We start from the raw sequence: 23,037 nt of genomic DNA on the forward strand, positions 1-23,037 counted from the left end.
CCTTTAATCAGTGAGCAATCAGTCAGCTTGTTATAAGCCTCTGACATTTCTATATGGAAAAGAAATTAGTTAATATCACTGTGGTTTAAATGCCAGTAGCTAATACCCAGTGAAAACTTCTATGTAAAGAATAAATTTGAATACATTTTTTAAAAAATGTAGTTTTTGTCTTGTTAGAAAAGTATTGAAAATATATGAAAATAAGTAGAGAAAAATTTAAAAGTTACATTCTAAACACTATGCATAACAAATTATGCTATTCATATTGGCATTTATTATGGATTTTTGGGTTTAATTGTTTTCTTTGTTTTTTCCATTCAGAGAATTTATCAACAGCCTTCGACTGTACAGGACATTCTATGGAGGCCTGGCTGATCAACTTTGTGCTAATGAATTAGCGGCTGGTGACGGACTGCCATGCTGGAACGGAGAAGATATAGTAAAAAGGTATTTTATGTGTAGTGATCTGTGAAAACATAATGGCCACTTTCATCCTTGCTTTCTTTTCCTAGTTCTTGAATGCATTACTTCAGTTTTAACTTTGCCACACAGGTTAGAGGATACATTAATTCCTTCTCTTTAGTTTGTCAAAAATAAGTTTGATTCTTCTTGACATTTTAGAAATATGATAGCATTCTGTGGTGTTCTGAAAGTTCTCTCGTCTTTTCTATCTGTGGCTTACCCAACAATCCCACTTTTTCAGTGAAGTATTACTTAACTTCTAGCCCATCTGTCTTGTTTCTCAGATACCTTTTTTTTTTTGAACTTTATGAGTATTAGAAAGGAAATTCAGTGAAATGTGAATACCTGTGCAAAGATTTGTTATGTGGATATATGTCACAGCAGCACTAATATGTTCATCCTACAATTGTCTCTGAGTGTATGAGTGTGTGTGAGAGACAGAGGGAGAGAGGGAGAGGGAAACAGGGCTGGTACTTTTATGTATGTCTGTTTGAGGCATTGTTTATTTGTATGTTGTCAATTGTTCTCAAGCTCAGGAGTGAAATTTTTCACCTTTTTTTTCTCACCATCTAGAATTTCTAGAGTTTATTTTCCTTCACTTCCTATAACTGGTTGTGCTCACAAGTAATTACCTGAGCTTGAAAAAGTCCTAGATTCTCCCTCTGTTACAATAGTGTTGGTCAGTACAATTGGCCGGGAATTAGTCCTTTGATTTTCCAATGCTGGTGATTACCATAGATTGTAGACCTGTGCTGTGCTCGGATTAGAATGTTTTAGTGTATTTTGTTTTGAGCAATCTGCGAAAAGGTAAGGTGATAAACTTTCTGATTTATAAACACACCTACTCTGTATAAAGATAGGTAGTTTAGTTACCACTAGAATGATGAGTTCATTTAAAGTGTCCTTTAGCAAATTCAATTTACTATGATAAACATATACTGTAATTAATATTAATATAAATTTATGTAGTAAAATCTGTTTATTTCTGTGTGATCATATTCATTATAGTTAAAGGTTGCATTCCTGATATATTAAATGATTACTTGTAGTTTACATCCAGATATCTCATAGGGAATCTTTGATTTCACAGAAAATAGTTATTGAAGGCAGGAACTATACTTAAATTTAAATAAAAAATTCGGCTGACATGGCTCGTGTTCTTTTTCCATTATGCCCCTTGGATGGCTTAATGTATTCTTACATATATTTGTCCTGCCTTTACTGAGAGCAATCATAGCATGCATAGTAGTTTGAATTCTTACAGTATTCATGTTAAGATTTCTGCCACTTAGACCTAGTAATTAAATTCTACTTTGACTTATACTTTCTCTTTTCACATTGTCCAAACTGGAATTGAACATTTTTGTGTATTAACAATTTTTCTACAAGGGCTAATGAGAATTTTATGGTTAATGAACAATTTAGTATAGAATATAAATATATTTAATATAGCACATTACATTATACATTTGATTCTAGAACTGCAGGAACCTTAGTTTCAATTTGTCCCATTCCTCTCTATTTGGTCTGAGGTTTGTATAATGGGAAATACTGTTGGAGAAATCAATGATTTGGGAAAACTTTTTAGAAGGAGAGTATTTTCAACTCAAAAATATATTTTCTTCTACATGATACATAATTTAAGACCTCATTCATGGTTTATGAATAAAGAAAGTTCATCTTTAGCAAGAACCCTCCTTGGGAAGTGTCCACATTTCTGGTAAAGAAAGTGAGCAATTCTCATTATTCTCACTTGCTTCCAGCTCCTGTCTTCCCTTTTCTATACCACCCAGCCTCCTGTTTGTCAGCTGCTTCTAAGGGCCCTATGTGACTTCACTCTCCTGTGAACACCTTCCGCTTTGCTTAATTTTTTGTCAAACAGCCCTTCTAGCTCATCACCTTAGCTGACATTTTCCCTTTTTTTGAGGGTGTTTTTTTTTCCCCCTCTTTTGTCCCTATCTCATGGGTCACCAACCTACTCCCTTGCTTCTCTGGGCCAGCAGATGAACCTCACACACTGGCTCCCTACCACCATCTCTAGGCTACTTCCCAAATGAACATTTTTAGCCCTAATTACTTTCTAGCACTCAGCTGAGGTTTCACAAGAATCATCTCATTGAACTTTCCCAAAACTTTATTCCCTAATGCTTCAGAGTAAGCTGATGGGGTATTTCTTTTCTGTTTGATCTTGAGAAAACTCTCATGTGTACTTTGACATTTTTTAAAATATAATTTAAATTGTAATTTCATTCATGGCTCAGCCAGTTCTTGAAATAAATTTAGAACAGGATTTTTTTTCAATGCAAAGTCAATGCTGAAATATAAATATCCATCATATCTAGTTAATGGATCATGGTATATTGACAATGGAATATTACGTGGCAGTCAAAAATGATGCATATTTATATCTGCTAAAGTGGAATAATTTCAAGTAAAAATAGGTACAGACAGAGAACAAATGTATGGATATCAAGGGGGGGTGGGATGAATTGGGAGATTGGGATTGACATATATACACTACTATGTATAAAATAGATAACTAATGAGAACCTACTGTATAGCACAAGGAACTCTGCTTGGCGCTCTGTGGTGACCTAAATGGGAAGGAAATCCCAAAAAAGAGGGGATATATGTCTATGAATGGCTGATTCACTTTGCGGTATGGCAGAAACTGATACAGCAGTGTAAAGCAGCTATACTCCAATAAAAAAGTTAAAAGTCGGATATTAAATTCTTTTTAGATGTTGGGGGTAGGAGTTTATTAATTTTATTTATTTATTTTTGCTGTGTTGGGTCTTCGTTTCTGTGCGAGGGCTTTCTCTAGTTGTGGCAAGCGGGGGCCACTCTTCATCACGGTGTGCGGGCCTCTCACTATCGCGACCTCTCTTGTTGCCGAGCACAGGCTCCAGACGCGCAGGCTCAGTAGTTGTTGCTCACGGGCCTAGTTGCTCCGCGGCATACGGGATCCTCCCAGGCCAGGGCTCGAACCCGTGTCCCCTGCATTAGCAGGCAGATTCTCAACCACTGCGCCACCAGAGAAGCCCGGATATTAAATATTTTATCAACATATTTGCATAAATAAAAGTACTGACATTCATTCCACGTAGAATATTTCTGGACAGTTAACGTGAAAACTGCTAATATATTTAAAATACTGGGGAGGCTTTATATTTCCATTGTATTTATATTTAATGGAAACATGTTATAGTGATGTTAGAATTATGAGCCATTATTGCTTTTTTTCTTTTTATAATTCTTTTTTGAAATAAAAGCACTATTTTTACATTTCATTTCTAACCAAATTGGATTTTTGTAGTAATTTTGTGATATAATTTTTTCAAAGCATTAATGGATATGTTTCAAAAATTCAGTAGTTCAGTAATCTAAGATGGCTTCGATGTAAAGGCAAGTTCTAATGAATGTTACAATCCCGAACTATTAGCTGCTTTTTCCTTGTGAATAAACAGAGTATAGCAGCGATCAGTGTGTGAAAATGCTAAGATCCCCATATAGAATATTCATTTCAGAGACCTGCAGTTGGTTGAGATAAATAATGCCTTCAAATTTTGAAGAAATGAATATCAAGTGAATTTGTACCACATGTGGGGATCATAGGGGTTTTTTCCTTTCTTGTGCTGGGTTATAATACTCATCAAGTTCATTCTAGAGAAATTATGCCAAAAACATCAATAGGATAAATTTGTGGCCAAGATTGAGCATATCATTCATTGTTAAGAGCGAAGTGATTATTTTGGCAAAATTTCTTCTCCTGGAGGCATTTTTTAGGAGATGATTGGTCAGATTATTTATGTGCACAGACATGCCTCAAAGAACAGGAGAACCATACAAATTGTTTCAGAATTATGACAGGCCTATAAACTGGGTCAAATCACCTTTGTGCTCATCAAAAGAGGTGGAATTCCTCTGTGGTTGTAAATGAAACATCTCAAATAGTTGTAGCATATTAATTCATGAAACAAAATATTTTAATTCAAATGATTTTAAAGAGTGCATGCATACCATAAACACTATCACGACACCGAGGTCCACAGTTCAGATGATTTCTGATTAACGATGAAAATTTACTACTGAAATCCACATAGTCTCTAACTCTTAAAGTCCCTCTTCTCTACCCTTCCTGTCTCTTCATCGCGAAACAAAATTGTTCTCTGCAAGGCCTGCCAGTGCTTACTCTGTTCTCAGTTCCTGGTGATTGCAAATTGATTGTTTGATGGCTTGCGCTTGTCTTTCTGAGTACTGAAGTTCAGGTGACAGCTACTTAATTACCAGGGCTTCCTTTTCCCTTTTGATTAATAGACAGATAATCCAGTAACTCTCCCTCCATCTCCAGGAATTTGTAACTTCCGCAGCAACCCTTAAACTAGCCAATAGCTGTTAAGTATCCCCGTAAAATTAATAATCCACGTGATTTCTACTTCATCTTATGTAGTTAATGTTCTTTAATGCTTCTTTCCTATCCCAGTGTTTTCTTTTTGAACTCTTACGATAAGGTGCCCCTGTTCAACATATTAGAATCAAATTTTTAAAAAATAGATAAAAATATAAAACCTTACAAATCTGAGCTTTTATACTTATCTATTATCAGTTTTCTTTCCACCCAGACAATGACATTTTTTCTGGCCATAACTTTTTTTACCTTTTTTTTTTCTCCTTTACCCATTATTTATCTGGAAAGACACTTCATCTTCAAATTTTCTTTTTCTTCCTGACCTTCCTACGTATATTTTTTTAAACACCTGGCTTAGTTTTCAAATGTCACGGACTCCATTTTAAACCCAGCCAGGTCTCAGGATTGCTCTGAATTTTATTACTGTAACAACTGATTGTTTTTCCTATGTTGCTTATGCAAAGGCAGTATGTTCTTCATGACTTAAACACCAGTCTGTTTTCTATTTCTTTTTCCCCTCTCAATTTCTACCTCTGCAATCAGATTTATAACACTGAATTAAACCTTTGTAATAATCATCAATGTTATCATACCTATGGCCTGTCTTACTTGGTTCAGAATTGGAGGTCACTTAAAAGGGGTGACTACACGGCGTCCCCACTCCTACCCCATTGCGACAATCTGCCATGGACCTTGATATTTCCACTATTAATGGAATATTTTCAACTAAATCATTTTCTCCATACAACTGCGTATACAGTTTTGCCAAACTCCCACTTTTATCTTGGGTGCTAGTGGAATGAATTCCCTCACTTGTGTTTTATTGTAACCTCTAATTCCACCATGACACTTTGAATACTTTTTTGCATTTATATGTCATATATCTTCCTGTCTACTGAAATTTATTTTATAACACAGCTTCTATATCTGAGAGGCTAAGAGCAATGTCCTTGAACACCTATCAATAATTTTTTAAAGATAACAGGACTCCGAGGAAAAGGAATTTTTATAAGTGTTAGTGAGAACTAAGTTATGGCGATTTGGGGATGTGGCTTGGTGATAACATTTTGGTGGGTAACGTATGGTTCCAAAATGAAATTGAGTGTTGGAAAAATGAGAAGAAGAGAGATGAATCATGAAAGTTTCTACCTATGTCTGACTCTGGATACTGATTTTTTTTTTTTTTTCTAACCTTAAGATCATGCCTGTCCCATTGTGTGTACTTCCGTAGACATTTGGTGGAACCAGAGTCTAAAGAACTCTAAGAACCTCCTGTCTTAGAGACATATTAGGTCTGATTGTCTCTATCATAAATGAGGCATCTGGGTTGGGGGTGGGGAAAAGTGCCAAGGTCTGCCCCAGGTCAAAAGCTGAGTCTGCTATCTTCAGCATGGGAAGAACTGAAACATTTTTGCTCTTTTGTGGCAGAAATACAAAGTGTGGTTTTAGATATATTATGAGACTGTCGAATTCCTCACGTTGTAGAATACACAGTCTAGGTCCAATGGGACGAGTAATCAGTATGACTGATGTATTAGGTTCTGAATGAGCATAACATGTGTAGAGTTCTTGGCTGTGTACCATCTTTCTGCCTTACTGTAGTATACTTGCTTGGCAGATAATTTTTATTTAAAAGATAGTGTCTAAAATAGTTATCCCATAGTTTGGTTCTGTAGAGAATAAAAGAAGGTAGCAAAGGGATGCTCATTTCATCAACCTTCCTACAGCCTAGGAAAATACCCATTCTTCTCAGGTCAATATACACATTTTGTTATTTTCTAAGAAATGCTCCATTAATTTGGCAATAATTGCATGGTGTCTCATCTTCTGAACCGAGACACTTCTTTTGAATCTTTCTTTACTGGTTTATTTCCTTCGTAGTCAGTTGCCTCCTGTTAAGCAGTACAATCATTACATTTAGGCAGCTGGACTCAAAGGTGGAAGTAGAAACTGTTTTCACTAAACCCACTCTGAAGGCTGCTTTTCCCTGTCTCTAGAATGAAATCACAGCCAATTCTCAGAATTTTTTTGGTCAAATGTCTGAAGGGTCTTTTATTGTCATTAGTTCCATAAACAGTCTAAATTCAGTAATCAAATTCAGCCCGAAGAAAGTCTAAATTCAGTAAAAAGGTCCAGGCTGACTTGATACGCAAAACTTCATTTAAAGCGGCCATTTCTCTGCATTGCCATGAGGTACTGCTCCAGTCTCAGAGGCACCTGTAGTGGGGGGTGAATCACTTCAGGTCCACGTGCCAACCTTGACTTCTTGTCCTCCAGCCAATATTTCTGACTCCTGCATGTTTGGAGCTGGCAGGACAATGGGGCAGCAGTGAGAGAGAAGGGGTGAGAGAAAGGAACATTCTTTTTGGCTGATAATTTTGTATCTTTCATCGATGATTGTTAACTTGGTGGCTTTTAAGACTGATGTTCTAGGGCATCTGTGTGCTCAAGACAATGCCTCTTCTAATCTTTTCCATCTGGCTTCCTTCTGCTGAGATCTTCTGGTTGGGTTCTTTTCTTCTGCATGGTCCACTCTAGACCACAGAAACTTTGCTTCTCTCTCCTGCTTTTGGTGGAAGAACAGCCTGTATTCAGTGGAGCTGCCTCTCTTTACTCTGCTGCAAGGCAGGCAACTTCTGCTACAGGCATGGGCCGCCACAGCAGTCCAAGTTTCTTCAAAGAAATTCTCTCCTTTGGCCTCTTCAACCTCAATCCTTCAATACAATTAAGATGGATGCCAAGATGAAGGACTCAAAACCAGTTTTCAGCCATCTGCTTTTTATGTCTAGCACCTCCGTTTGGAACACTCTCTATCGTCTTGTTCTCAGCTGAAACGGAAACAGAAAGGATGTAAAATACATCCTTTTACATGTATTTGGGACTGGTGGGAAGGAGACAGAAAACTAGATTCCATGTTCAATACTGCAATTGACCTTGAATGGGATACAAAGGTAAGACTTTGTCCCCACCTCAGGGACTTAGATGCCAAACACAGTAGAGCACACGTTCACAATATGAACACAGTAAGACAGATACTGTGAAACAAGAGAGACACACAAAAAAATCCCACAGACTTTCAAATAAGGAGGAAATCTCACTTGTTTAAGGAGATTTGAAAACTATTTAATAAAAGAGGTAATATATGATATGGGTCTCCATTCATTTCAAATAAATTCTCTGAAATATATATGGATGAGATGAGATAAGATGATGTCTGGAATTTGCTTTAAAATAATTCAGTGAATGGGGGGAAGAGGGTAATACTATATGTGAAACAAGGTTTTCTGTGTGTGGATAGTCATGGAAGGTGTATTGTGGGTTCAGGGTGTTCTTTGTATTTTTGAAAATTTTATAATAAAACATAATAAAAAATAAGGCATAATAAAAATTATGTTAAGGGTCTATTCTGTCACATATGCTGCTCTGAACGATGGGGATACAGTGATGGACAAGACAGACATGAGCCGTTTCTTACCAGATTCAGATAAAGAGGAGATGAACACTGTTCAAAGGATTACAAGTATGAATGGTTTACAAAATCTTTAAGGTTGGATGGAATTTTAATCAGCTGACCTGGAGGCAAGAAACAGAATGGGAGCAAATGCATTTTTGAATGAAGTGCTCCAAGTTTGGTGACCTCTTAAACAGCATTGTTTCCATTTGTGTGTAACCTTTCAGATTTTCTCTTCTCCTTCTCAGCACTCTTTCTTTTGGGCTTCATGGGCATGTCCTGACTACGTAGTATTAAACTTTTGCTTGTTCATTATAATGTAGCCACTTATTCAGAAAGCCGGTAAAAGCTCAGAGGTTAGGACCATAGTCTGAAGAGCCAGGCTACTAAGGTCCTTAGTAAAGATTAGCCCCTGTAGCTCTGTGATTTCAGGCACATTTATTAACTTCTAATTGCATCAGTTTTCTTATCTTTAAAATGTGGCTGAAAATAATACCTATCTCCTATTTGAGAATTAAATAAGTTATTAACATCAACCATTTAGAATACTGGCTATCACATAGTAAACATTCAAAAACGATTAAATCTTCTTATTGAGCAGTTTATAATCCTTTACTTCAGTAGGAATGAAACACTATTGTATTAAGCTTCTCTCTTCATTGGAGGTTTTCTATCATGGATCAGAAAACTTCCATTTGGAAAACAGACATGTGAAGGTTGGTTTATGAGTCAGTAAAAATTAATATCAGGGATTTTGGATTGGAAGTAGGAGATAGTGCCTTATGAATAGTTGAAAGAATTATTTCATTGAGGATAGAAGTAGAGAAAATGTATCTTAATAGGCAGTTTATCAAATGCTCCAGTTTTTGGAGAATTTGGAGAGTTGTGGTCTGTCTTGTACCCATGCAGTACATCAGTTTTCTCAAGGGAGAACTGAAAGTTAAGATACAAAGAAAAAACATAAAGATAAATGAAAAATATTTGACTCCCAAGCAGTAGTTTGGGAACAGTCAATCACTGTCTTAGAGTTGATCATAATGAACTACTCGTTGACTGGAAATAAACGTCTGGAGCCATGCTAACTATCAGTACACCATACAACACATTGTTTCGGTGACATGATAGTTTTAAGACTGCTACACTTAGAGTCATTTCTCTTCATCCATTTGAGTTCCCGAAGGAAATACATATCATAAATAGAATCACTAAAACAAAATGAGGTTGAACATCAGTCACCATCGTGTGTCTAACTGCTCAGTTTCCTGCCAGACTGACAGGGTACAAGGAAGCTATTTTTAACTTGTTACTTGCTTCCATCAGAGATTGTGTGTAGAGAAAGACGAAAAAAATAAGAGACAGCAAGATACAAGTTCACTGAAGTGGAAACCTAGAGGACCTTTTCCCATCTGTTTGGCACAGAAGTTGTTATCTCTTTAGGGATACAGACTTCATCACAGTTCCATAGACTTGTGAGTGCAGGTTGTGTTACTGCAAAGCAGCAGCAGCCCTCACGGGCTCCGGGAAGTTTATTCTTACCTTAGCCTGAGGAGTTCCTTACTTTTCCTTCATTTTCATATTGAACTTAGAAGTGAAAGACTCTTCCCTTTTTAGTAAAATAGCTGTAAGTTTGCTTATCTATAAAGATGGCGCATATTTCTGTTTCTTAGTCTGGTTCCTACACTTCCATATCAGAGGATATAAATTCATCAGTGAATGATTTATTATATTTTATTTTATTTTTTATTTATTTTTATTTATTTATTTTTTTGCGGTACGCTGGCCTCTCACTGTTGTGACCTCTCCCGTTGCGGAGCACAGGTTCCGGACGCGCAGGCTCAGTGGCCATGGCTCACGGGCCCAGCCGCTCCGCGATATGTGGGATCCTCCCAGGCCGGGGCACGAACCCGTGTCCCCTGCATCGGCAGGCAGACTCTCATCCACTGCGCCACCAGGGAGGTCCTGATTTATTATATTTTAGAATAAAATGCCAGAAGAGATGAAAGAGAACAGTCACTGATTTACGATACTTTCTTCTTCAAATAGAGTCTAGTTTAGTCTCCTTTATTTTATGAGAACAGCCCATTGGTTATCAGCACATTTTCTTGACCAACCATCAGGATGCTTATGTGCTGACGCATTCCTCAAAACAAATGAGTTCCCGAAATCGGATTTGAAATTACTTGCACGTTAATGAATGTAACATTTGAAGGTTATTGACCTATATGTTTTGACTGGCATGATTACTATAATTATGTATTTCATTGTTCTGAAGATTTCATTTTCTCATGACTATACTGAAATGAGGGAATGTTTTAATTTTTTTTCTCCTGGGAAATAAATGAATGCAAATTATTTTTTTGAGTATTTTTTTTGGCATAATCCACTTTCAAAGCTCTATCTTTAATCATTTTTATATGTAATGGAGCCACAAAGAGTCCAAGTTATAAATCTTTAGGGTATTGAATGAGAAACCCGAGTCTTAGAATCATGAAGGAAATGAGTCTCAAGTTTGGAAAGCAGCCTAAAAGCCAGTTCATCCGATACAGTGCAGAACTCTGAACAATGGTTGTGAGAAGGGAAAAACCAGTAAGAAAATTTTGCTCTCTATACACTTTTAGGATAGTGCTTAAATGTTTCATAACATTTCTATATAAAGAATGGTATTTACATTTTAAGAAATGCCATTTAATTCTTGAGTTCCCTCTATCAGCCTCAGCCAGCTTGTACCTAAATTGGTACAAAGCTGCTCATTTCTTTTGCCTCATTCTATGCAGTTCTGACAGCAAGAAAGCCCTCCTAATACAGTGAAGACTCTTTGCTAGCCAGGAAGGCATTAATATATGATGTGTGATGATATAAACATTTTCATATACATTTTACATACATTAAATATGAAATGACAATTAATTATGGACATGGATGAAATAGTGGTCCTTTTCTAGATTATTCTAAACAGGACCTAGGCATTTTTAGGGATATTGAATCAGTAAATCAACATTCTAGAGTAATATATTTAAATTATTTTGTATCAAACAAAATGAATGTCTTCTTTTAGTGAGCATGGAATATTTAAGTAGCATTGCAAAGTAGTAAAACATGTATGGCACTGTTGGTTTGGAATTGAGTCTTTGCCATCTAATTTGAAGTCATGCTTCTCAATTTTCCATATATGTTTCTTCAGAGGTAAGTGGTGATGCTCTGTGGGGTAGAAAGAGGCACAGTATAAACATAAAACCTGCAGTGAGAGGGCTTCCTACGTGATAAATATATAGTAATGTATTTGATGTGTTAGGGTTTCCAGAGAAACAGAACCAATAAGTATCTATCTACCTATCATCATCTGTCTTCTATATGTAGAAAGAGGTTTTCAGGAATTGGCTCATGGGTTTGTCGGGGCTGGCAAACCTGAGATCTGCAGGGCAGCTGGCAGGCTGGAAATTCTGTTGAAAGTCAACAGTCTTCAACAGTTACAGTCTTGAATCCAAAGACAATCTGGGGGTTGAATTCTTCCTTTTCTGGGAACGTCTGCCTTTTCTCTTATGACCTTCAACTTGATTGGATGAGGCCCACCCACATCATGTAGGTAGTCTGCTTCACTCAGAATCTACTGTTTTGTTTGTTTGTTTGTTTGTTTTTTGCGGTACGCGGCCTCTCACTGTTGTGGCTTCTCCCGTTGCGGAGCACAGGCTCCGGACGCGCAGGCTCAGCAGCCATGGCTCACGGGCCCAGCCGCTCTGCGGCATGTGGGATCTTCCCGGACCGGGGCATGAACCCGTGTCCCCTGCATCGGCAGGCGGACTCTCAACCACTGCGCCACCAGGGAAGCCCTGTTTGTTTGTTTTTTTAATTGGAATATAGTTGATTTTCAATGTGATGTTAGTTTCTGCTGTACAGCAAAGTGAATCAGTTATACATATACATAAATCCACTCTTTTTAAGATACTTTTCCCATATAGGTCATTACAGAGTATTGAGTAGAGTGCCCTGTGCTATACACCAGGTTCTTATTAGTTATCTATTCTATATATAGTAGTGTGTATTGTCATACTAAGTGAAGTAAATAAGTCAGACAAATATCATATGATATCACTTATATGTGGAATCTAAAAAAACGGTACAAATGAACTTACAACACAGAAACAGAGTCACAGATAGAAAACAAACTTATGGTTACCAGGAGGAAAGGAGGGGTAGGGGGAGAGATAAACTGGGAGATTGGGATTGACATAAACAGAATCTACTGTTCTAAATGTTAATCACGTCTAAAAAATACCTTCACAGCAATATCTACATGAGTCTTTGGCAAAACTATTGGGTGTTGTGGCCTAGCCGTGCTGGCACGTAAAATTAAGCATCACAGGTAGTGATCTAGGTGATGGCTGAGATGGCAAGTTGGTGCTCTCCTGGAGCTGTTCTAAAGATGGTGTGTTTTAGATTAAGTCTCCAGGGAAAACCTCTCTGGAGAAGTCACATTTAAGCTGAAAATGTGGGAAGATCTGATTTTTCCAAGTAGAGAGAACATCATGCCTCATGTGTCTGAGGAACAGAAGGGAAGTCAGCATGGGTGCAGCGTAGTGAGGCAAGTTAATGCAAGAGGATTGTCTGGAATGAGATTGTAGATGGGCAAGTGTCAGATTGCATGGGCCAGAGAAGAAGTTTGGATTTTATTCTAGGTGCATGGAGAAGTCACTGGAGGCATCGAGCCAGGACTGATACAATCTGGATGCTTCTTGGAGAGTAATTTTGAATTTAAAGTTGGAGAGAAACCAAAGAGAAACTTACCATTCCGTACTGGCTGATGTGTGTGTTATGAGAGAGAGAGAATGAAAAAGAGAAAGAAACTGATCATGTGCCTCTAAAGAATAAAACATTATAATTCACAGTTAATGAAAATCTGCCACACTTGTTTTATCTGGGAGATTTGTCTTCTTTGCAGAGCAATACATACTGTAAGCAAACTACAAGTATGTAACCACACTGAGGATAAAACATGCACAATCTATATCACAGAGGGACTTGTCCCCGCTGAATATAGTTCTTCCTCATATGAGTTAAAAAAACACTGAACATCTAATAGAAAATTGCATCAGTAAACAGTTTACAGAAATTTATCAGGTTTTTAAACATATGAAAAGAATAACCTCTACCATGCAAGTTAAAGAATTTCCAACACAAATTAAATTAAACTAAATTAAATTAAAAAACAAATTATTTTTCTCAGTTATTATAGTGATAAAGATCATTAAATTTTATAATTCACAGCATTGACCAAAATGTGAAGAAAAAGGTATTTAAATACCTCAATAGAAGGAGCAATTATTTCTGTCTTCTGTGTCTTTGAAGGACAATTGGACAACACATATCAATATTTCAAATGCATGTGGCCTATGGAGCAGCTGTTTCACATGTAGGAATTTATCTTCAGACATACCAACATATATGAACAATAGAGATTGTATTGTACATAGCTTATGGTTGTGTAAGGGAAACCAAAATGCCCATTAATAGGAAAATAATGAGTTGTTATGGCATGTAGTTATATGGACGTACCTGCAGAAGAGAACTGGAGGACATGTATAGGAAGGAAAGAATGATTGCTTATCATTCTGTGTGCTTCTATAACTTGCCATGTGCTTTCAGTCCTTTTCCCCCAAAAATGAAAATAAATTTATTCATATAAATATTAAAGGAAAATTTTCATATATTTTTCTGACATATAAAAAGATACCTTGCTGAGGAAGAATATCTTGGAACGCCCATACATTTCAAATAAAATACAAGTGAATCATCAAATAAAATAAAAGCAAATAAAGGTTTCTTAAATAGTCTTTCAGTGTAAGGTTTAGAATTATTTGAGATAGGAATTTTATAAAACAGAAAATGGTAACTGCTGCCCTGAACGTCAGACTGGTGGTTTGGAGACCATAGAGTGGTAGGGAACTGATTAGAACACCCTGAACACTGCTTTCCCAACTGAGTAGAACCCAAACCCAGCCTGGCTCTCACTCTGCCCCCTGGATGACGAGGTGTGGTATAGACTGAAGGTTTGTGTCCACCCACACCCCCCAAATTCGTATATTGGAACCTAACCTCCAGTGTGATGATATTAGGAGGTGGGGCCTCTGGGAGGTGATAAGGTCATGAGGCGGAGCCCTAATGAATGGAATTAGTGCCGTTGTAAAAGAGACCCCACAGAGCTCACTCACTCCTTCCCGCATGTGAGGACCCAGGGAAAAGACAGCCATTTATAAACGAGGATTGAGGCCCTCACTACTGTACCTTGATCTTGGACTAGCCAGCCTCCAGAACTGTGGGGAATGTGTTGGTTGTTTATAAGCCGCCAGTTCATGGTGTTTCTGTTACAGTGGCCTAAGTGGACTGAGTAGGGTGGATTGGAATAAGGAGAGAACTTGGTCATTGGTAGTGAAGGTTTTTCTTGCCTGTTTATTTTACTACAGTTCCTGTACATCCATATCAGAGCAAATAAGTTTATCAGGGGGTGATTTCTTATATTTTGAAATAAAATACAAGAGAGATGTGTCATAATCATACTGGAAATTCATGTATGGAGAGCATGTGAGTGGTATAAAAAGTTAATTCCAGGTATTAATATAATCATAACTTTTAATCTGTTTCTTTATATTAAAACCATACATTCAGGTATGCTATCATCCAATACATAGTTGATTATACATTTGCTTTTATTTTTCTGAAATTTATATATTGGTTTCCCTTATTTTTATTTTCATCTAAGCACTCTACTTTTCACTTAAAATATATGTATTTTGAATTTCATCTAATTAATTAGTCAGGAAGAAAGTTTTTTTTTTTTCATGACACCTAACCTATTAGTGAGGAAGAAAGATGTTTATTTAAGAGAAATACTAATTATATTACATAAAGCACCTTTAAGGTGTAGGGATACATAGTTAAGGAGAAATGCAGTGTAATGTTCCCTGAAAATACATGAAAGAACTTATGCCATTGAGATATATATTTTTTATGTTCCAAACTTTTAGTACAGTCACTGTTCCTAAAGTGTGGTTCCCAAATTTTCAGGCCTCCACCCCAGGCCTCTACTGAACAAGAAACCCTGGGGCTGGGGCCCCAGAATCTATGCTCTCCCAATGATTCTGATGCACAATCAAGTATGAAAACCACTGCCTTAGGGCATTACATTTTTTTTAAGATTTATTTATTAATTATTTATTTATTTTATGATTTATTTTTGGCTGCGTCGGGTCTTAGTTGTGGCACGGGGTCTTCTCTCTAGTTGTGGCGCGCAGGCTTCAGGGCTCATGGGCTCTGTAGTTGTGCGCGCGGGTTCTAGAGCATGTGGGCTCTGTAGTGTGTGGCACGCAGGCTCTCTAGTTGAGGCACATGAGCTCAGTAGTTGTGACGCCCCGGCTTAGTTGCCCTGCGGCATGTGGGATCTTAGTTCCCTGACCAGGGATGGAACCCGCGTCCTCTGCATTGGAAGGCGGATTCTTCACCACAGGACTACCAAGGAAGTCCCTACAATTTTTTTTTTTTTTGAGTAATTACTTCTTCCCAAAAATTTAGATTTGACTTAAAAAATATTTTTGGCCGTGCCGCTCGAGGTGTGTGGGATATTTGTCCCCTGACCTGAGAATCGAATGCATGGCCCCAGCAGTGGAAGAGCAGAGTCTTGACCACTGGACCGCCAGGGAAGTCCCTCTAAGACTTCAGACTTTTTAAAGTGGGAAAGGGCCCATTTCTCCTCATAAGGAAGTTTAGATGTCATGATGTGATAAATCTTATTGTAGAAAATATGTAACGCTTGTTTGGATAAAGATTTTAGAGCAGAGTTGGTATCTGATGGAATTCCATGTTGATATACAGAGCATCTTATACATAATGAATTTTGCATATCAGATGGTTGAAGCCTTTACATAGCCAGACTTTTAAGTATTTCATATTTCTGGAAAAAAAGCATTGATTGTATCCTCCTTAGATATTTGGTATCACCAATGGAAATGAATTATTTAAGCCATATTTGGATCTGTAGCTGTGCTCAGGAGGTGAGGCATTTAAAATCACTATTCTTTCATACAAATATGCATGATATAATATGTAGAGTTTTGCATAATAACGGCTATTGGTCTATTTCTAAATACTGACCATAATAGACTGCTGGGTAACTGCAAATAAATATTAGGTAAATATCAATCATACTGTTCTTAGTATAGCATCTTCAGAAAAAAATTCTGGAAAGGAAATTTATGATTTATTAATGATAGTATTATTTCCTTTAAAAGAAATGTTAGAAATGATCTTCTTTACATGAGGTAAATATATATAATTTTTAGTGTATGTATTTTGGATAAAGATTTCTGTTTAGAACATGATGTTTTCAATATTATGTAGTTCTACAATTTAAAAATATTCTTTGGCCAAAATTCCATGCATTGTGCAGGCCCTCAGATCAAGCTGTTTATAAAGTGGAAAAGCTTCAGGACTGGGCAGCTAATTAGGAATTTATTCATGCAAGATGCAAGTCAGCTTCTCTTTGGGACTCCATCCAAGTCAACATAGCAAGCCTCAAGAAGCATACCCCAACCTGATCCATTAGTACTTGTACTGGCATAATTTATCATGCTTTTCAATGTGTGTCTTTCGGGAACTATTCACTAGCAAACTTTATTATTAATTTTATTATTTACTTACCTTTACAAAAATTTTAATGCCATTCCTGGGAAGACACGTGGTTGTTTGGGTATGCCTAATTAGCAGTTTCCTGTTCATTTTACTTGCAGATGTATCACTTTCCTTGCTAGAAGTTTTGTAGCAGATGACAAATTGTTCAGCTTCATGAAGATTTCACCAACTAAACAAACTATTTAGTTTTTAATTCAAAAGAAACGGGAGAGCAGCTTACAGGTGGTACAGTGTGGAGAGGAAACACCCCTGTCCAGAGGGTTCTTAATGAAAGAATGTGAAAGTCAAGAATCTTTCTCTTGTTTATCTTAATGAAGGAGATGATTTCTAGTTGCATACAAATGAGTACAAATAACTTGGTATCTTGAATTTCTATTGGGGGATTTTAGCTTTCTCACTGCTGAACAACGTTGAACAAATATTTATTTGTTGCCTACTGAGTGCAAGGCCTAGTTACAGTGTGAAAATTCATAGCAGTGATCCCTGCCTTCTTGAGAATTATAGCACCTGTGGTAGCCTGTAGTGTGTCCTGGCGTGGTGATGTGCAGTGTGCTATGGGATTCCAGTTGACCTTGAACAACACGGGTTTGAAATGCAGGAGTCCACTTATATGCATCTTCTTTTCCAATAGTAAATACTACAGTACTATGTGATTCCAAGTTGGTTGAATCCTCAGATGCAGGTCCTTGGATACAGAGGAACCGTGGATACTAAGAGACCACCAATATGGAGGGCTACCTAAATTCTATGTGGATTTTCTACTGTGCTGAGGGTTGGCGCCTCTAACCCCTGAATTGTTCAAGGGTCAACTGTATATTGGAGAAGCATCTGGAAGTCAGGCAGTAAAGGGATCTACTGGATACTGCTGTTTCTGCTCTACTCTGCCCTCCCCTTGACCTGCAGCTCATCCGTCCCCCCACTGCTGGAGGTGTTGGTGGTTAACTCACAGCTGGCATCCTCTCCACAAACTTGCCACCTAGCTCAGAATCCATGCACCACTCCTCAACACCGACCCCCTCCCCAGGCCCCAGCCAAGAGGCAATGACTAAGGCCCAGGAGAGCGGCATCATTGCCTCAAGGTGGAATGAATTCCATGCTGCAGTTTGTGCTTCAGTGCATCCTGGTGGGAGCAGAGGAAGCTAGATGCCAGCCAGCCGAGACCCATTCTCACGTCTCTTTTATCTCTGGCCATGACCCACATCCCTCACTCCCCTTTGTCCGACAGCACTTCTCTAATAAATCTCTGGGACGAGAATCTGCCTCTAAGGAACCTGATTTAACAGAATGATTTTCACAGAGTCCTGCAGGGTAAGTAGGAGCTCTCTAGATAAAAAGGGGAGGGAGGAGAGAGAATGTCATGCAGAAGAACTCCAGCTGTGAAGGCATATGGGGGAAAGAGTCTTGGATAGAGAGTAGAGTGAAATGAGTATGGGGCAGGGTTAGGCGGGGTGGTAGGAGATGGGAGAAGAGTGGTGGACATGGGAGGAGAAGCTGAAGAGGTTAAAAATCTTTGTAGGCCAAATTGCATCTACATCCAATTAATGCCAACAGTTGCGAAAAATCCAGAATATCACCCATATTTTAGTCTATATAAAATATGTGATACTTGAGATAATTTATGTATTTGAGATATTTCAAAATAGTATTTCAAGTTATTTCTTTTGAATGTACTGCAGGAAAGAGGGGGCTGCTATCATGGAATTACCTCTAAGTTGCCGTGTTCAACCTTGCTGATCCCAGCGGCAGTTATAAGGCTGTAGTAAGCCTACAGTAGGCATCGTTACCATCTTGTTGAAATTCTCATTCTCTTTTCCAAAGGAAGGTCTCCAAAATGCAGTATGAAGAGCGTACTGTGAGTCTGTAAGGCATCATTTTTAACAATCAGATGGAAAATGTATATTTGGCATAACGTTTTCCATGATAGGTGTATGGTAACTCAGGTGTTAAACGCGTTTATTCTGATATATTCTATAACCTGGCAGTTACCTATGAAGGTGAGTCTTCAAACGCTGTGGCCTTCATTGCTGTGTATGTCGCTAAGCACAGATGTATGTTATAGTTCCAGGGAAACACACTTTAAAAATGTATATGAAATACGGAAAAATTACTTTTGAGTTATATCCAACGGCCAAACGTGGGACTAAATTAAGGGTTATTTTATCAAACTCAACATTTCTCTACCATTTGAGTTGTAACTAATGCTATATTTCTGTTTGGACCTGAAATTGCCATAATTTGTGACTTTCCCCAAATCCACTGATCTAAAAATACATACAGAGGTGGAATACTGATGGGGAGTTTAATTTGCTGTTGTTCCTCCTGTCAATATCATTCTTGGATCAGTATCTTCATTCTACCGTCATTCCTATTGCACTCAGGCCCTTATCTTTGCCCCCTAGACTTTTGTGACAGATTCCTACCCCATCCCATCTGCCACCTCCCTGAGGGATTCATTTCCTATTCATCTGATTATTATTTGAATAAATCAACAATGCAGTTCCTTCTTATAAACCTCTTCACAGTATAAACTTTCTCTGCAACTCTAGATATCTCTTTCTCTTCTGTCCAGCATATCTTCAATTCAAGCGTACCAAATATCCTTTCACATCTCTGTGGTTTGAGGCAAGCATTTCATTCTTCTTCGAGTTTTCTCTTCCCAGTCCTTCAACATTAAGAGCAAATATGACCTTTTTATAAAGCTTGATCAACCTGCCATTTCCTTCTCTGATATATGCCCTTACACCTGTACTTGGTATACGCTCCTGTGATAGCATTTGCCTAAGGTGTACTTTAATCGCTCACTCAGGTGTTTCTCTCTTTCACACTAGACTATTCCATGAGTAAGAGTCCCAGGTTTCATCTAAGTGAGGTTCAGGTATGTCTGGCAAAGTGAAACTGGAAGCATGGGTGGCTAAGACTCTAACTTACAGGAAGAATCATCTAGATGTAAGGAGCACAGAGAGCCCAGTGGACATAGAAGAGGTCCGATTTCACATGCACCCTAGTGTCTGTCACTCAAATTTATTTCCCAGTTTAGTCCCCATTGTGTCCCAAGTCAATGGAAATATGGGAGTGTGGACACCTCTGCATTCTGCCTCAGACAGTCAGACAGATTTTGGACTGATGAGCAATCCATCCATGATAGGTGATGTCATAGCCATGATAGCACCCAGAAGATAAGTGGTTGAACCCAGGAAGCTGTGATCGTGGTCCCTGGCAGAGAACATGATGCTGGGGGCCACAGTATTATTAGTGTAGTGGCTTTGATGCGTGCCTAGGCAGGGGTTGACTTCAGAGACACCTTTTGGGTATTCTCAGAAACACCTGATTTCAAGGGCTCTTTAGAAAGCTCGTCTCTAGCATTTTGCAGGCAATGATCATTAAGGTGAAAATTAAGTTAATGTAACCTTGTTTGTTTATACAGCCTTTAAGGTCTGAGGAGACCATCTATACATCAGTATTAGGATTATGTCTGGTAAATTACAGTAGGGAATATTACTATTCAGGCCATAGCTAAGCACTTTGTATTATCTCCTATTATTACCTATTAAGGAGGTATTATTATGGTCTCTGTCTTCAGAAGAGGAAAGTAAGGATTGGAGACATTAAATCACTAACACAAGATTCTGTCAGCAGCAAGTAGCAGAGCTAAAGCTGGAACTGATGCCAGGTCTCATGTTATTTCCATTGTTGTGCTCTAGCGCCCTAATAAATTACATATGTGAGTGGTGAGCAACTGAATGAATGAGTGTAAGAATAACTAGTGTATTTTTTCATTCAAGTAACAGCACAGATGTCTACACTGAAAGTGTGAATATTTTTCAAATGCCTGTGGTATGACCTGCATGAGCAATAAGACAGTGTTGAAGTCCAGTTTACCAGTCAAATCCCAGTGCAGTGCCAAAAATACCATTCATGCAACCATCAGAAAATAATAAAATCTTTCTCCATAATCCTTCAAAGCTTTTTAGTCCCTGCTAACACATACTTACGTGAACATTATAATGTGTAATTGCCCAATAAAATTGCTTTTAAAGCCCTTCCTGCTAACCTTTAACCCCAGGACTGTGTATAATTTATTATCCTATAAACAATCAGATCCTTTCTCATTTTTTTGGGGGGGATTTCCTTTCTTCCTCCTCCACCAACATTGCTTCTTTACTGGACAATATTGTATCAAGACATTTTTATTATTTTTCATTTTCATGTAAGGGGTATGCTCCCTGTTCTTAATTAGCATTTAATGAAAGTAGAATATGTTATCTGTAACAAAATCCTTGCTTGTATTTTTTTTTCTTGTTGTACCTTTTGTTGATTTCTCTCTCGTCTTTGAATTGATGTCTATTGTAAAAAAGAAGTTTCTCGCTTCTGTTCTCAGCTATGTTGTTATGTTTTGGGGATGTTGTGATCTGAAGCAAAATATAGCTAGGTTTTTCATCTCCATACGTGGGTAGTGTGGAGCTATAATGTGAAGGCACGTGGAAACGTGAATCCATGCTAGGTGGGAATGGCAGAAGATTATAAACTATCAAAGGCTAATTCCAGAATTAATTCTGTTAACTCATTACTTACGTAATGAGGAACAATTACGTATAGGAACGATTATGTTCTGAGATGGCCTCATAAAGTTGTTAATATTATTTCTTAAATTTCCAGGCTCTATACGACATTTCTTCTGTATTAAATAAGAAATTACCTTGTTATAAAAATAGATCTGGATTTTAAAAAATTTAGATCTCACACAGGAACCTGAAAACTATGTGCTTTACTCAACATCCTCACCGTGTTTCACTTACCTAAAAACACTTCCTAAAATCTCATTTCCTTCATGACAATTTCAGACTATGGTCAGGTGACTTCCTCTTCAAAGTAACATCTCAGAGTGGTGCATGTTTGACTCTTGGGAGGTCAGGGGCTCTGCTTGACTTCACACCCCAACAGGCCACCTTTCCTGAGAGTCTCAGGAAGTCCCGTCAAGCTCCGCCCCCAACATCACTACAGGAAGCTCATTCTCATGAAGGTGCCCCAAGTGCTCCTCAAGTGGTGAGAACATCTAAAATCATCCTCTCAAATACCCACCTCATTCCATCATAGTCTGGAACTCCAGTAAGCAAGATTTTCTTAGAGAAAATTTCCAGGATTCTTAAAAGCACAAAACGTGCCTTGGCTGTGAAAAACTTCCCCAGGTGGCCACATTGGTACTTTTGTTCTCTTCATCACATCTTACAGGACAAAAAGAGCACAATCTTTAGGAGTGCAGATACCTCAGATTATTACAGATTGGCTGAGTAGCAAGTTCAGCGAAGCACGTAAACCAAAAGTTAAACTGAACATTCCAACCAAAGATGCTGGAGTCAACCTCCATCTCCTTCACTTTCAGATTCAACGGGTACCAGTGTCACACACTGACAAGGTATTTCTGGGCCTTCTTATCCTCCCCATCTATTCCTTCTGTATTAGACTGGAACCTCATTTATCTCCGGGCTCCTTGCCACCCCCTTGGTTCTCTACTCCATCCCACAGTAACTTACACAGTGGTTTTCCAAAAGTATAAATATGATCGTTGAAGTGCTATGTTTAAAATTCGCTAATATCGGTACCTCCCCACCATCTTCCAGATGAACTTCAAGCTTCCCCATTTGACATTAAAGGTCCCCCAAGATATGGTATCTACTTATATGTGTCTCAAACCTCACTTCCTGTCCTTCTTCATCCACCGCATGTACTTTGCACTCAGCCATCACATAACTGATCGTATTTTCCCATGTGTACCATTTGATTTCATGCCTCATGACCCCCAGCTCTTCCTTCCCTCAGGCGTGCCCTTTACCCCTTGTTTGTCTCTAAAATATCCTATTTCTCCTTCAGCACCTACTTTACAAGAGCATTTCTCAGAGAACGTTTCATTATATTTTAAATTTTATTACTATTTTTTGACATTTCTCTCATTTCGTTTTTTTCTTTAAGCTTCTTATTTCAGAAACTTTGTATTATACATCAGTGTTTCCCAATGCATGTTGTGGAGATTGGCTAAAAT

At 38.0% G+C, this 23,037-nt stretch overlaps 1 protein-coding gene across 4 annotated transcripts in view; it reads left to right on the forward strand.

Annotated features, from left to right (window-relative positions):
* The window catches only part of GPC5 (glypican 5), a 1,392,911-nt gene that overhangs the window by 334,622 nt on the left and 1,035,252 nt on the right, over nucleotides 1–23,037 (forward strand). For all 4 annotated transcript variants that reach the window (XM_060288187.1, XM_030856918.2, XM_060288185.1 and 1 more), the window contains exon 5: nucleotides 322–447. In XM_060288187.1, the coding sequence (XP_060144170.1) occupies nucleotides 322–447 (126 nt within the window). The remainder of the gene's footprint in view (nucleotides 1–321; nucleotides 448–23,037) is intronic.

This window comes from Globicephala melas, chromosome 18 (genome assembly GCF_963455315.2).
Source record: "Globicephala melas chromosome 18, mGloMel1.2, whole genome shotgun sequence".
NCBI classification, from domain to species: Eukaryota; Metazoa; Chordata; class Mammalia; order Artiodactyla; family Delphinidae; genus Globicephala; species Globicephala melas.